Source organism: Malus domestica, chromosome 03, assembly GCF_042453785.1.
Source record: "Malus domestica chromosome 03, GDT2T_hap1".
Lineage (NCBI taxonomy): Eukaryota > Viridiplantae > Streptophyta > Magnoliopsida > Rosales > Rosaceae > Malus > Malus domestica.
The window spans coordinates 28,966,740-28,983,426 of NC_091663.1; the positions used below are offsets into that span (position 1 = coordinate 28,966,740).

Genomic DNA, 16,687 nt, shown 5'->3' on the forward strand with positions numbered 1-16,687 from the left:
GCGTTGCCCTCTACACTGCCAAAAGGGGAAACTAATGAGGACAAGGTAAACCATCATTGTTCAGGACAAAAATCAACGAAGATGGGGGACGATTGATCCAAACAACATTACACATCTCCAAATTACCAAACGATGCAAGAAAATCTGCCGCCATATTGGCCGATCTTGGGACCCAAGACCAGCGACAATTCTGGAAAGATTCACCCAAATCCCAAGCATTAGCCAAGATAGGGAAAGCCTCACAATTGCCATTCAGAAGAGAATTTGAAAGACATGAAATAGATTCTAGAGAATCAGATTCAAAAATGACCGAGCTAAAATTCAAGGAGACCGCTAACTCACAACCACGGAGCAGAGCCAAAGCCTCGGCCATCGCAACACAAGACGCAAAAATGGGATACCTCACTGCAGCAATAAAATCCCCCCTAGCATCCCGAGCCACCACCGCAGCAAACCCAGAATTATTCAACCGAGACCAGCTAGCATCCACGTTCAGTTTAACAAAAGGGGAGACAGGAGGGGTCCACCTGCAAATCTGCCTGACCCAACCACGATCCACCGTCTGCGAGTTCTCAAGGACCAACCTGGCATTAAAGAACTCAGCAACAGAAATACCGATACCTATAATAACCTTAGAGGGAATGATAGGGACCTGGTTAAAGACATAATCACAACGGGACTTCCATATATGCCAACACGTGACAACCACATAAGTCTGAACCCAGTCTTTACTCGCCAAAGATCCCAAATTAGAAGTGAAGACAACATGCAGCCAAACACCCCAGCTAGAGAAGCTCCCCAACTGGATATTGTACTTAAGAGCCCCACCAAACCAAATTGAATTGACCCATGGGCAGAGAAGAAAAAGATGCTCAATAGTTTCCTCCTAACAAAGACAGATTGGGCATATAGGGGTTGGAGAATAACGTATTCGAAACAGCACAACCACAATAGCTAAAGCGCTGTGGAGAGAGCTCCATAGAAAAAGTCTAACCTTAGCCAGCACCTTGACCCTCTAGATTCCCTTCCACAGCAACTCCGGCACAGAACGAGTGATGGGGGGAACGATGATCTCTCAACGAAAGGGATTGCAACTGTAACCATAAATAACCCGACTTGACCGAATAGCTGCCATTTCTGTTAGACGCCCAAACCAATCGGTCCTTCCTCCTAGGGTTCCCAATTGGGTTATCTCTAATTGCCGCACACTCTTCCGTCGACAGGAAGGGCAGGAGAAACTCAAAGTCCCAGGTCTTGGAAGATGGGCAAATTATAGAACTTACCCCTGTGCTCCTGGTCATTGAAACACCACCCGAGGGAGATGGATGTCTCGACGGTAACGCAAGCAGCCATCTATCAATCCATAGACGAACCTCCTCCCCACCCATGATCTGCTAATGAGCCCCCTTTTGAATCAAATCCCTTCCCATCAGAAGACTTGACTAGGCCCAAGAAGCGCGGCCGCCTTTGGTAGCATCCAGAAAGGAGCAATTCGGAAAATAACGAGCCTTCATCACTTGAGCCCACAACGAGTCAGGTTCAACAATCAAACGCCAACACTGCTTGGCAAGGAGAACATCATTGAAATCCTGGAAGTTTCTGAAACCCATGCCACCCAAATGTTTTGGTAAGCCCATAGTCTCCATATATACCCAATGAGTTTTTCGTCTCCCACTAGCATCATCCCACCAAAATTTAGCAATCAAAACATCCAATTCCTTACATAGGATAATAGGAAACTTAAAAATATTCATAGGGTAAGCGGGAATGGCCTGGACAACAGCCTTGATCAACACCTCATTTCCTGCTTTAGATAACATGCTTTGCTTCCATCCTTGTAACTTCCCCAAGATCCGACCCTTCACATAAGCTAATCCTTATCTCTTCGAGCGACCCCAAATAACAGACACCCCCAGGTAGGTACCCGGGTTTTCCACAACAGTCATTCCCAAAATGTTTCCCAATTCTTCAGACAAAGTCGAATGAACGTTGGACCCAAAGAAAACACTAGATTTCTGCATATTAATAGCTTGCCCAGAGGCATTGCAGTAATCTTTTAGGAGGTCAACCAAGTTATTACAATTCTTCCTATCCGCCTTAAGGAAGATTAACGTGTCATCCGCAAAAAAAATGTGTGAGATGACCGGACCAAACACACTCAACTTCACCCCTTCCAATTGTCTCCTTTCAACAGCCCCCTGAATCATTCTGGAGAGAACCTCACCCACCAGGAGAAATAAGTAAGGCGATAGGGGATCTCCCTGACGAAGACCACGAGAAGGAGCAAATTTCTCACCAGGTTGTCCATTCAGAATGACCGCAAAGTTAACTGATGAAACACAACCCATAATAAGCTTCTTCCACAAAATCCCAAAGCCCATCCTTTCCATGACTGCATCCAGGAAGTCTCATTCCACCCTGTTATAAGCCTTCTGCATATCAAGCTTAATACCAACTTCGAACCTGCGCTTTGCTTTTCGAACTTTCAGGAATTGAAACACTTCATGGGCTATTCCAATATTGTCTTGTATCTGTCTACCCGCAACAAACGCATTCTGCATAAGGGATATAATTTCTGTCAAGATAGGCTTTAAACGATTCGCCAACACTTTGGATAAAATCTTGTAAGAATAGCTGCATAGACTTATGGGACGGAACTGCGACACCATCTCAGGATTCTGCACCTTAGGAATCAAAACAATGTGGGTGGAGTTTAAATTTCTAGGGCTGTCCTGCCCAAAAATCATAGAGCGGACCAGATCGTTTACATCCCCCACAATATTCTCCCAGAACGTATGATAAAACACCCCTTGAAAACCATCAGGGCCCGGAGCTTTCAGACCACCCATATTTAGAGCCGCATCTTTGACCTCCTCTTCCAAGACTGGCGCCATAAGCATAGCATTCATCTCTTCTGTCACCGTCGGAGTTAAGCAGTCAAGAGTTGTCCCCTAGTTCCGAACCCCCCCAGACCTGAAAGTATTCATAAAATGCTCGTCCACCAGTCTTCTAACCTGATTGGGGTTTTCCACCCAGTCACCATTAGAGTTTCTAATTTTCAGCACCTTGTTTCTTCTGCGACGTTGAAGCGTGGTCTGATGGAAGAACTTGGTGTTAGCATCTCCCTCCCTTAACCACTTAATCCGAGAGCTTTGTTGCCAGAAACTCTCTTCCTGCGCCCATAGGGTATCAATCAACCTAGACTTCTCTATAATTTCCTCTCTATGCGCTCCCCAATTTTTTTGTAACTCCCCCAGTTGCTCCAACAAATAGTCAATCTGATAGCCCCTCATCTTAAATTTATTTTGACTCCACCGGATAAGATGAGACCGGCAGTCATTAATCTTTTTTAGCCATCTCACTTGGGCACACCCTTCTTCCCGACAATCCCAACTCTTCCTCACCACTTCTTTACATTCCATTTCCTTAGCCCAGAACGCCTCAAAGCGAAACAATTTCCTGCCCCTCCTAGCTTCTGGTTCGGTTTGGATAATAATCGGGCAATGATCCGATCCCAAAACCGTCCCGTGAGTAACCGTCGTATTTGGCCAAATATCTTGCCAATTCCTATTACATAATCCCCTGTCCAGACGTTCTTCCACCAGTGAACCGTTTCTCGTGCCCCGCCAAGTAAAAGCTGGACCATTAAAGTCCAGATCCAGCAGCTCAGAGGAGTTCAAAAATCTTTCAAGGTACTGGGGCCAATTGTATAGCATCTAAGATCCTCCAGCCTTGAGAAATAGTTTAACTAGTCAAAAGTAACCCACAACCAAATGTAACAAAGTAATACTTTGTTTACTCCTTATATTTTCGTTTATGGTGTTTAAGGACGTTTACCTATGTTCGATTCTCCCCCTCAATATAAAGAAAATAAAATAAACGAGGGTAAAATGGTTAACTAAACACTTGTATGTTTTTTTTTTAGTACAACGACATATCTTATACTAAGGGGAGGGAGAGCTCGGTAAGCCACATAATGGATAACCTAATTTAGTGTTGAATTCGTCATTTACGAGATTCTAAGACCTCTCATTTACAAGTGAAGAGAAAAATTACCAGACTGTAATACCGAGTGTCTAAAACTAAAAACCTGTATTATTCCTGAGATTTGGAGAATAAAAAGTTACCATGCACTTTAATTAGGACGTTTCTCAAAGTTTGTCATTTTTTGAGCGATTAGGAATTAATCAAGGCAGTAGCTAACCGTCTAACGTGTGAGCAATTTTAGAGCATTGTTAAAAGCATCTGCAAGCCCAACCTAAGACGCCAAACTAGTCAAGATCAAGCATTCTAAATGCATAAATCATAACGAAAATCTGACCACAAAACATTCTCAGAAAAGTGAACCATCACAAAAATCCAGACTACCGAAACTGCATAAGCTATACATATTATGTCACTACCTTCTCCGTTGCTTAACGATCAATATCGAGGTTCCATACGCGGTACTTCCTGATACTGTATTTGAAAAGAAAAAAAAAATCACGTACACTAAAGAAATATGTACGCATATTGATCATCTAGTAGCAATACTTAGGGCATCAAATTGCTTTTTATTTATTCCACAAACGCTCATTACGCAAAGACGCGCATGTTTGGGATTGTTTTTTCGGCAGATTGAGCTAGAATTAACTAAGCACGCTTCGTCAAGACCACCATAACAACCATAACCGCCAGTCCCATGAACGCAGATGCTACAGCCGCACCTGTATTCCCTCCGTCTGCTTCAGCTTCAGCTGCAGGGGGTTCGAAAATGTTCTGGATGAATGACGACAAATCATTGACCCACTTATCCACTGTAAGCTTGATTTTCTGCATAAAACCACCGAGCATATCTTCCAAGCTGTCAGATTTCTCTGATTCGTCTTCAAGCTTCTTGGGTGAAGCTGGATAAGTATCTGCAGCATGCTCTTCCGTGTAAAGATTATAGTTCTTGTTGGCCATAAATTGCTTGACCGCAGAATTTTCCATCATAGCACTCCAGATATTCGGGTCACTTGTAATTGAAGCAACAACATTCTGGGGGCACGAAACCAAGAAAATAAATCAAGTCCCCTAACAAATCGTACGAAGCCAGTCATCGTAAATTCGGGTAGCTTAAAGCACTTGACATTTTAAGAAGAAAAGACACATGCTAAATTTCATGTTCAAAGTAACTGGATCCCGGAAAGGGCAAGGGATTGAATCAAATACCTGAGCTTCAGAACTTCTACTCAGCATTTCAAATGCATGAAGAGCATGTTTCGGCACTGAAGTCCTAGTAAGAAGTAGGGATTCCATCTCCTCAGGTTCAGGGTTTTTTATCAGAGGCAGCCCAGCCGCATCAGCAGCAGCAGACGGTTCCCCCAAATCAGTAGATTTGGGCGAAGAAAGATACACCCTGAAAGTTCATGTACGGAACGCATGATAGAGCCAACATTAGTCTACAGATTATACATAAACATCAACCAAATGAAGGAAAACTCTTTCAATCTTATAAATTTGGCGCCTCGTAACAGTGCAACCGATTGCGCTTATGGAAGGGGGAAAACTTCTGATCTCCCAAAATACGAAATCAAGAAGACGTGTACAAGACTACAACCACATCACAGTTGGATAACAAGAAATTGTTAATTCCATTCAAAAACCAATAAACTCAAATATATTTTCTTGGCACCGAAAACCATTTCAGTAAGTAATTTCTTCCACATTCGACCAAAAAAAGGAAATTAATTTCTTCGACCATTCATGTTCAACAACAAAATCGGCTTCTACAAATACAAATATATCCCAAATGAAAATTCCCAAAAACTAGAAAAACACAATGTCAAACATTCTCTTTCTATTTGGCAATTTGTAATTCAAACACAGCAATTCCACAATACCAGAGCAGAAATGTAAATTTCCAATCATTGCAAAAAAAAAGTAGATTTTCATAATTTTGCAATTTTCTTTTCTCGTTAACCAAACAGAGCATAACACAAACAACACAAAAAAGAATGGAAATTCATTGGAAAATAATAAACAAAACAATTAAATTAGTTTATCATTTGAATTGGCGGAGAATTATACTTATCGAGGGCATCTTTCAATTCAGCGGTGGCCTCTTTGGCCTCCTTGAAGCTCGGCGCAGCATCGAAGACAACCCTCGGCATCGGCTCGCCGCCCGACATCACCAGGTCATCTTCTCCGGCGCCGACCACCTGCCAGTCGACGAAGTCATCGACCGCGTCCGACGCAGGCTTCCCGATCGCTGCCACTTCACCTCCACCGTAGTTCTGAGCCGTGAGGGTCGCTGCCACGGGAATTGAGGCCTTGCGGACCGAATGACCAGTCGGCGAAGGAACCGCCGGCGCGCCGCGGATCATGCCGCCGATCCCGGCCACCTTCGCCACCGACCTCATGACTCCGCTGCCTCCCATAGTTTTCTGTGGCTGCGAGTGTGGTAAAACCCTGGAAAGTAGAAAGTCGAAACCTCTCGCGCGCTCTCTCTCTCTCTCTCTCTCTCTCTCTCTCTTTCCGATTGACGTTTATCGGAGGATAATCGGGATTTATAAGAATTTGTGGAGGAGAGAGGATTAAGGAATTTCCTTATTGTCTCTGGACTCAGGCACTGTTATCCTTGATGATCGCCGTTAGGCTGCCACGTGGTTATTAATATATTTTTGCGTTTACTTGTGAACTAAGGAAAACCTAGGTTTTAAGCTTACTTTTAGCTACGTCCTTGCAACTCGTTTTTAATCTCATTTTGTCTTTGTAACTTAAAAATTATAATTTTACTTCTAAAACTCATAATTCCCTCCACTTCGCTCATGGAGCTCGATTTTGGATCCCATTTTGTTATTTGAAACTCAAAAGTTATATTTTTACTATATAAAACTCAAAATTCACTTTATATTGCCCTAATTCTATTAATTCCGTTACATTGAATGCTAACCTACATGGGAGAGATAATATTTTCTGCTAATTTTTTTTATTCTATAAATCTCAATTTTAATATTTTTTTTATTATTGAATGTTAATGCATAATAGAGATTTATAATCAAATTTAATAGCGCATGTGACATCAAAGAAGCAATAGAGGGCGCATTTTTTTGAACAAATAATATACTATATATACTAAGGGGAAAAGACGGTGGGTTTAACTTCACAACGAACTAACAATACTATGGTTCAAATTCGCTTTTGACGAAAATCGAACTTAAAATTTCTCATTTACAAGTGATATCATTAAGTGGCATAAAAAACCACTTAATACCAATAACTTTAAAGTTCTTTAAAGTTTAAACTAAAATTTAGAGGAGTTGGGCCGATCCATTTCGAACTCAACGGTTTGAGGCCATCATCATTGAGGTCTATCCCCATTGCCCTTTGAGCTTTTCTTTGCAAATAGCACCTCAGAGCATCATATTTTATAAACTTTGGTGAAGATACGCTATCTGCAAATGCGAGAGGAAATGCATACCTTGATCATGCAATTAAGTTGGTTTATAGATAAAAGAAAAATAAATAAATTAAAATGATGTTTCCTGCACCAAATGATTAGTCGACAAACCCAAGTTTTTCTTCCATCACCTAGCCTGCCAAAACTACCATGGTTGATGCTCTCAGAGAGGATCCAGCATATCCATACACGAGAGAAATCATCCCCACCAAAATATCATAGAAAGGAGACATATTTTTATTTTACTCATCTAGCTTTTTTTATGGTTAAAATGTTGATAAGTTGTAAAGAGCTTATAACTCAATTGGTTTTTTTTTCTTGCATCCGAAGTTCCGAATTCAAATCACTTCTTGTTAATTATTGTTTGTATATATATAAAAATAAAAAAAATTAAAATGGTCGACAAAGTTGAAATGGGAAATTATATATGTAAACGTCGTCTCTTAATCGTTGTCGCGCACGACCCTTAAAATATGAAGGCCCGGTCCTGATCTCAACTATGTTCATGCCAATTGCCAAATGCCAATAACAACAGTGTGATCCAACAAATTTTTTTAACAAACGATATTATTTACACTAAGGAGGTGAGGGAGTGAGGTAAACCTCACAATGTGCTAGCAATAATGTAGTTCAAACTTGTCTTTAATAAGAATCGAACCTAAAACTTATCACTTACAAGTGAAGATGAATACTACTAAGTAATAACAAGATCAAAATATCATCATCTTGTTTTTACATAGAACGACGAGATACGAACTTCAAAACAAACGTACACAAGCAAAATAACTAGGAAAATGACGCCCGTTTCAAAGAGTTCATTGCCAATGAAACACAAATGATAGTACCCAAAACTATTATCATAGAATTAATTAAGTTGGCTAATGCAGTATGCTTCACCGTACTCATCTAAGTTTGAATTTTCATTAAGAGAACAAAACCATTATTATTTCTTTCAAACCATCTTCATTAAGAGAACAAAACAAAAGATTGAATAATTAGCCTCTATAATTTTGAATTTGGATGCAGATTAGGATGCAGATTGATGGTTTCAAAGTAGCACATTTACTACCTAGGTGATGAGAGATTTTTCATTGTGCCCAAAATACGGGAGTACATCATATGTCATTATTATGTGGTGAGATAATTGTGCTAAAAATTAACAATTTAAAAAATTAAACTTCCCTACCCTTATATAATTAGGAAAACTAATGAAAAGGGCTTGAAAACTTTGAGTTTTAATGATAAGGACAAAATAAATGGTAAAGTAAATAGTACCAGGATTGACTTTTCAGTGTAAAAATGTGGTTTTTCGTTAAAGTGAACAGTACTGAGTGCTTTTCGTTAAAGTTCTCTATAATTACACATGATGTATCATCCGTATTCCAAATAGAATAAAAATTTTCTCCAAGTGAGAGTTTGGCTGAGAAAATTTTCATTGTGACTGGAACATGGATGATAATACACCACGTGTTTTTATATAAATGGTAAAAAATTTTACTTGTTAAGTTATTAACTTTTTAACACACATATCTTATCATTTATATAGTGACAAGTGATGTACCACTCCGTATATCGATCACACTAAAAAATCTCGGAATTAGTTACAAGGATGATCAATGAGTGCCCATGAATATTCACCATCATCTCCATTTTAATTAAATGGGTATACGTATACCATGCCTAGTCGGCAGCTTCGGCCGAGATTAGTTTAATAGAAAATATCATTTACGTCACATTTGCGAACTAAAATACAAAATCAGAAGATAATATATAAAACAAGGTCAAAACATTGCTATTAAATATTGGTTGAAAACAATAATTCTTGCCGTGCCAATTTAAACATGAAAAGATATTATAATTAGCCGAAGGGAATAAAGAAATTTGATCCTTTGCTTTGCTTAAACAAGATTAAGTGACAGTAGATATGGAATTAACAAAAAAAGTTAGAAGATTAATTAGAACCGCTAATCTGATTCCAGGAGTTCACATCTGACACCTTTTTACAAACTCCTCCATTTTTCCTGCTCAAAACCCTCTAACAATCTCAAGCCAACCTGCTCCTACTTAGTGCTAATTAAAATATTTAAACTTGCATTAATATTCTAAAGAAAAAGAAGAGGACAAAGTTGGGAAACAAGTTGGCATCTCCTCTCCCTATCTCAGACCCCAAAAGCCTTTCTCCTTCCTCACATGATTCTTCAACACACCTGCAAACAGTCACATGATTATTGTTAGGAGCTCAAGAATCAACTCCATCATCTTACATGCAGACTCTTAGGGATGTAGTATTCATAGAAAACGTGAGTTTGTCCAGTTGGTCATGATTGTACTTGTCCTCTTGCACCCGTATAAAAATCTCCGTACTCACACAGTATTTTAAACTCTCGCTTGTATAAGTTATATGATTTTAATTAGTACTACGCTCATAATATGGGGATTGAGATCCACTTTAAATCTGTGTCCAGAGAGCGCATACTAAGAGATCATGACCACTCAATTTAAATCATACGGCCCTATTAGCCTATCACACTAATCCACTTCACAAAAACCTAAAAACTTTTATAGTTTGAATATCTTTCTCTCTCTATCGAACGGTCCAGATCCCTTGGTCCACAAGCTAGTACACATCCGTAATATGGAAGGGAGATTATATTCACACATCCCAAATTACTTGTTCCACACCCTTTTAATTTTTTAATATTTTTCTATCAAGTGTTAATGGTGTGTAGAAAATATTAAAAAAATTAAAAAGATGTGAGAGAAGTAATTTTAGATGTGTAAATATAATCTCTCGATATGGAATGCTACTAGATAAAAGCCTAGGGGCTACACTATTGAACTATGTAGAACAATTCCCTCAAAAGATCAGCCAGCCAACAACAAAAGTTTGTTTCTTTTGTTTTTATATAGGAAATTTCTAGCAATATAATCATTTTTTGTATTGTTTATAGGGAAATTTGGATACATCATGTGTAGGAACAGAAAAAAGGGGCAAAGAAAAAATCTCTCTTTAATGAATAAAAGTTATAAAACAAACAAAGAACAACAAATGAAAAAACAAATCTCTCTCTCCATCATCTGAAACACTAACATGTTTGTCTCTGCAATATTTATGACCAGAAATGAGACATGACATGCGTTAAAATCCAAAAGAAACTGTTCAAGTGTTCAGCACACCAAAAAATAACAGAAACCAATATCCATAGAAACTGCAGCACATGTTACAAAATAACTGCAGAAACAAAACTTATAAAACATAATTAAATTAAGAGAAGTGATTCTGCACACCCTATTCTTCACCTACAAACTTCTGTCTATCCGTCATCGGATTGAATAAATTAATAAAAAATCAACGGACTGAAATAATAAGGGTGTGCGGAAGTCATCTTCCGAGACTTGATTACCTGAGGGTTTACAGTCAGGGGGATCCTCAAAGAGTGAGAGGGAAAACTGTTTGTGAGCAACCCCAATGTCAAAGAGGATGAGACCTGATCTTGGATCATCAACAATGATGTCTTTGACCGGCAGCCACAGAAAGAGCTCCTCCTGAGACAAACCCTGAACCCCAATGAGGCTGCCATAGCTGAGATTTGCCCTCACCACGCTCTCAAAGAAAACCCTGTTCTCATATTTTGTGAGGCATGGGGCATCAAGGAAGACCTGGAGCTCCCCATTGTCTGAGAGAGTGTAGGACTTGACCTCCTTTGGGAGGAGGCCAGGTGGCAGACCCTGGGAGATAAGGAGGTCGTGGATGTTGGTGGAGGAGAGAGAGAGGGGAAGAGAGACAAGGAGGAGAAAGGTCCATGGAAAGACTCTGAGGAAGGAGGAGAAGAAGTGGGTGTTTAACAGGGACATGATGGTGGTTGGATGGAAAATGTTTAGAGAGAGAGAGAGGATTTGGAGGGTTTTAAGGGGCGATGATATGTATCTGGGAGAGTTGGAAAGTTGGAAAACTGTTTATTAAAGGAGGACTGGTAGAGTTGGAAAGTAGAAAGACTGTTTATTAAAGAGCATGTGTAGTGAAGTTACTATATTGCCCTAGTTGGTGATTGCTTTGTTTGTGTGAGGTGATGGGGGGCCAAGAAAGGGTTACTCTTCGAATCATTTCCACTAAATCTACCATACCAATCAATTCGAATTTTTGAATTTTGATTCAACGGTTAAAAATAAAAAACTTTTTTTAAAAATTATAATAACTTTAACCGTTAAATCAAGTTTTAAGGATCTGGATTGATTGATGAGATAAATTTGGTAGAAGGAATCCAGAAAAGATCCCCTTCCCGGGGGCAAGGGCTTAATTATTTTGTACTGTAGCACCTTATTATTATTGGCTGTCTTGCTTGCTGACGTACTAAATTGTTTCTTAAAGTTGTATCTAGCCAAGTGTATCTACAATTATACATTCTACACCATAACCATAATAAATATCTATTCCATTTTCTTCTTACCTACTAATCATGTATCTTATTTTAGTCTTAGTTAAAATATTTTACTTGAAATTAAATTAATGTTTAATTATCTGCAAGCTTTTGTAGGTACAACTTAACTGAGTTACGTCTTTAAAAGTTTTTAAGACGTTCTTGCCTAAGTTTTATTTGTTGGTGGGCGAGTCTTAGCAATGGTGTCTAGGGGTGGGTTCAAAAAACCGAAAACCGAAAAAAACCGAAAACCAAACCGAACCGAAATCGAAAAAACCGAACCGAACAAAAAAACCGAACCGAATTGAAAAAACCGAACCGAACCGAATTCTTTTGGTTCGGTTCGGTTTTAGTGATCTAGAAACCGAACCAAACCGAACCGAACCGAATTAATTAAATTAATTTTTTTATTTAATTATTTGTTTTGGATATTATTTTCTAAACCCAATTTGTAAGTTAAAATATGCTAAACCCAATGTGTTGCCAAACTTTAAGCTCAAAATATTAAAAAAAAGTCCTATAAAAACTTTAAACCCTAACCTATTATTTATCCCCCATATAAGGTTCCGGAGCCAAACCTCATCCTGAAGTACCTACATCCATCTCCATAGCACTGTCTACTTTTGTCTCAGCTTTCTTTTCCAAATCTACTCTCATATAACATGTAACAGAATCTATAAACATTTATTTCGGGTAGATTACTTAGGGAATTTGTGATGGAAAAGAATCCAACACACACTAAATAAATCCACCCACGCATTTCTTTTACTAATCAAGTTGTCAACATGCAGTTACAAGCAAACAACCCTGATCTTTGAACAACATCATACAATTTAACTTTTCTAAGTCATTTGTACGATTTTTGTGTTGTGATGTTGTTAGTTTGGACTTTGGAAGACTTGATTGATGATTTTAGTTCAACTTTAAATGTTTATTTTCATTGTCTTTGATTATAGTTAGAATGCTTGTGTTATGATTGTGTTGGATACGTTAAAATTTAAAATTTCAATGTTTTTCATTTTTTGAAAGAAAAAAAAAACAAAAAACCGAAACCGAACCGAAAAAAACCGAACCGAAAAAAAACCGAACCGAAAAAAACCGAAAAAAAAATGAACCGAACCGAACCGAAATTTCGGTTTGGTTTCGGTTTTGGCAAAAAACCGAACCGAATTAAACCGAACCCACCCCTAATGGTGTCATCTGAATGATTGAACGAAAGATTTGGATGCATAAATTTGAGTGAAGTTGGTGAATATGTGTGAAAGGAGTTTGAAATAGAGAAAAAAATGTTGAAAATGATTGTTGATTTCAGGTAGAAAAGGGGATGTATAGTCAGTGGCAGATCCAGGATTCTAACATCGAATGTTCCTAATCAAGGTACACTAGACGCTAATTGGGTGGCGGGCTCGAGTGTAGCCCCTATGCACCTAGACGGGCATTTGCGTACTAGGATGATTTAAGTAAATTTATTATATATCATATAAATAAATGCCTATTTACACTTAAAAAAAATGGTACTTGTTCGAGAATTTATGTTTATTATTTAACATATAAAAAAATATCATAATTTTCCTTTAGTATTTTAATGAATTTGATGGTATGAGATGAAAGTTCTAGTGATTATGAGTTCGTAGTACTTTACGAAATATTTTTCAGAAGTTGTATGAATTTATAGTGAATTTAAAAGAAAAATAACAGCATCAAACATATTGGTTGAGTAATACATCATCCTTTTATTAATTAAAATGCTAGGTGGCACAACCTAATTGGATAACAATTATAAAAAAAGAATGGAGAGTTGGTCACTTAGGGAATTGATAGTCTTTCTTCTTCGTTAGAACAAGATCCAAGAACAGCAGAGCCATGGTGGTTTCTTCATATTCCTCCTCGTCTGAAAATAGATCTTTCTTCTTGGTTCAAAGCTTCTGTTACAACATCTAGACAACCGTAATAGTCTTCTCTCTTCCATCATCTACCCAGACCGTTGGGTGGTCATCAGAGATCCTTACCAGCATCTTTTCGGACTTTCGGATGGTCCCGAAACCACCCAAGTCTATGAATAGATCTGCCCTGTGTGTAGCACTGTGGCACCCTGCCTTGCTCAATTATTGGATGGGCAAAATCCAATACCTATAAGGAGATTTTCTTCAAGGCTGGGTGGGGAGTTGTCCATCCTTGCAATTGAATAGGTCTGCTCTTGTTAACTCATGGTTGATAATATCACTGTATATTTATATTGTTGAAAATATTTTCTTTTCGTTTTTTTCTAGTGAAAAACCTAAATAACAGAACTAAAAAAGAAGTAACAATAAAAAAAGGTAAGTAACAACGCTTTTAAGATTAAAGAGACCATATACGACTGATATATTCCCAAATTCGTAACAATATCCGCAACAAAATTAGCTTTACGAAATACATGATTTCACATTGTATAATAAAATTTTAAGAATACCATCGTTTTGTACCAAATGATTCGTAGTTAACTATTTTTTTTTTTCTTAATAAAAGCCAACTAAAGACTAAAAAGTGCCAAAAATAAAAGAAAAAAATTGGTAGTTTGTACAATCTTCATTTAAATACAAAAAATGTACCACAAAAGATCCCTAGGTGGTGCAAACAGCTCAGCCAAAGGACCTCCTCCTGGCCATTTCATCATAAAAATTGACAACAAAGAAAGTATGACTACATATTATGAATACTATTTCATTAACTAAACTAATAATTAGAAAAATACTAGTCTTTCAATTGGACTAATTAGAGTTTTTGGTTCTTAGATTTGTCACATTGTTATAACTTTGGTTCCTTGCTCTTAAAATCCTTTTATTTTGGACAAAAGGTGTTACACAAAAATATCATTAATCCACATTGTGACAAGTTTTAATTCAAATATCAAATTAAATCAAAATTCAGGAAACGATACTTGAACGTTTTCGATTAATTAATAACCAACCCAAAGTAACATACTATAACGTCAGAGTCTATTTGCGTTTGCAGGTCAAGCAGCTAAATGTAGAAAAGAGTCACTGAATAAATACTTCCATCTAAAAATTATAATTGAAGAGTGCGACCATTAGCATTTAAGAAGTGACGAAGCTAACATAGAGTCATTAGCTGCTTGTGACCTCAATAGCTTCATAACTCCACATAACACAATTGTGGCAAACTGCAAAAAGAGCCAAAACACTGAACTACAAACTGCTGCTTCTTTTGTGCAACCCCCCGAGCCCCGTATAGTTATTTGTAAATTTTTTTCTTTCTTTCATCCGTCGTTCTTTTCCTATTTCTTGTGCGTGACCTTATGGTGTGCAACAAGTGTTCGATAAAAAGTCTCACTTGATAGTCCTACGCATAAATCGACAAAATGCGGCATAATTTGGTAGATACCCACTTGAAGCTCAACCAAATGATCCAATGAATTTTTTTTGATAAAATTGTGACGCTATTGTTGTTAAATTCTGACTTCGCCACTGTGCGTAAGGGTATATAAAAAATTGTTCAATCCCATATGAACCAATGGAGTATACATTAATTAACTAGAGAGTAACGGCTGCATCTGTAGTGGAAAAGTTAGAATCCTGAAAGTCCCTCATATGAATTCTGCAACTGTAGACGGGAAGGGATGGTGAATATATAGGCAACAACTGCAGACTTGCTGCGTACCTTTTTTTTTCTTTTACTGTCAAGTTCATGTTGATCTACAGAAAAAAAAAGGTTGTGTAGGGATTTTTTCATTTGATGTCATGTGGCTAATGTTCTAAAAATCGTGAAGCATTAGATGCGCGCCCAGTTCACTTTTTAGAACATTGCGTGTGGCAAACATTTATCTAGCTAAAACATAACAAGTGTTACGAGCTTTCATCATAATTCGAATTATTTAACACGTGCTGTGTAACTGAAGGTTTCTACAATGATGTACGAGAGTGAATTACCACTCAATTTTTTCTTCATATTTTGTGTACGTGAAGAAAGTTGATGTATCGCTATAAAACCAATTGCAATCATTGTTCGAAAAATCCCCGCCTAGGCGTTAAGCGGCTAGTTACCGTCCCGATTAACTCCTAGGGGTTTGAAAATTAAGAAAATGCGCCTAGACCTTCTTAAGCACCCTCCTAGACTTGTGACTCTCATTTAGACAGAAAAACGATAACTTTCATTTCTGATTTTATTTTTGTTAAATAAATTGTACGAGACTTGTCGAATACTTAATACTTTAATCTATATTTCATTTTATCTTGTAATTTATGTATCTCAATGCAATTATGTATTGTTATAAGTATAAATAAGCACTTATTCACACTGCCACCACTCAAGGCTTCTAACATTTAGTCTTTATTATTATTATTATTTTTTTTTGTCAAACTAAGTTACTTCCATAATCCATTCCATTAAAAAAAAACATACTAGTACAAGAAAAGGAGAGCTCAAAAGACATCCCGCAAACTAAATACAAGCGCAGTAAAAAAAAATAAATACAACATAAAAGCCCAAAAGGCCAAACTGAAAAACAACATAAACCCTAAAATTAAAAAGGAAACTGGTAGTCATTACCAAATTTGATGCGTGTCCATTGCAAGGCCATCACCACCAATAAAATAAACCAAACAGAACAACTGGATCAACAAAAAATAAGAATGATCAAGTCACCCACATAATGAGCGCTTTTATAATCCTACTAAATAATGAGTCTATTTTGCCCTTGAAGACTCGAATAGTGAAAGAAGAAACCTGCGTTGAACATGAAAATTTTACGAGGCAATGATTAAAAGTTACCTGGTAAATGCCCCCTGGGGCCCCACCTACAGACATATCTTGTGAGTGATTGACTGTTGACAATGAATAAAATCCA

At 37.8% G+C, this 16,687-nt stretch overlaps 3 protein-coding genes across 3 annotated transcripts; all 3 read right to left on the reverse strand.

Moving 5' to 3' along the window:
* Positions 1-31: 31 nt before the first annotated feature.
* On the reverse strand, positions 32-1,388 carry LOC139194788 (uncharacterized). The gene is made up of 2 exons (XM_070819703.1): positions 1,284-1,388; positions 32-886 (listed from the first exon to the last, which is right to left on the reverse strand). Exons 1-2 carry the CDS (start codon positions 1,386-1,388, stop codon positions 32-34), a joined length of 960 nt encoding a protein of 319 aa, XP_070675804.1.
* A 3,145-nt stretch (positions 1,389-4,533) lies between these two features.
* LOC103429531 (uncharacterized) lies at positions 4,534-6,652 on the reverse strand. Its single transcript, XM_008367674.4, has 3 exons — positions 6,052-6,652; positions 5,194-5,380; positions 4,534-5,019 (listed from the first exon to the last, which is right to left on the reverse strand). Exons 1-3 carry the CDS (start codon positions 6,399-6,401, stop codon positions 4,633-4,635), a joined length of 924 nt encoding a protein of 307 aa, XP_008365896.3. The 5' UTR covers positions 6,402-6,652; the 3' UTR covers positions 4,534-4,632.
* Positions 6,653-9,295: 2,643 nt separating this feature from the next.
* Positions 9,296-11,391, reverse strand: LOC103429520 (uncharacterized). The gene is made up of 2 exons (XM_008367663.4): positions 10,828-11,391; positions 9,296-9,630 (listed from the first exon to the last, which is right to left on the reverse strand). The coding sequence occupies exons 1-2, from the start codon at positions 11,276-11,278 to the stop codon at positions 9,578-9,580; spliced, it is 504 nt and encodes a 167-aa protein (XP_008365885.1). The 5' UTR covers positions 11,279-11,391; the 3' UTR covers positions 9,296-9,577.
* Between the last annotated feature and the right edge of the window lie 5,296 nt (positions 11,392-16,687).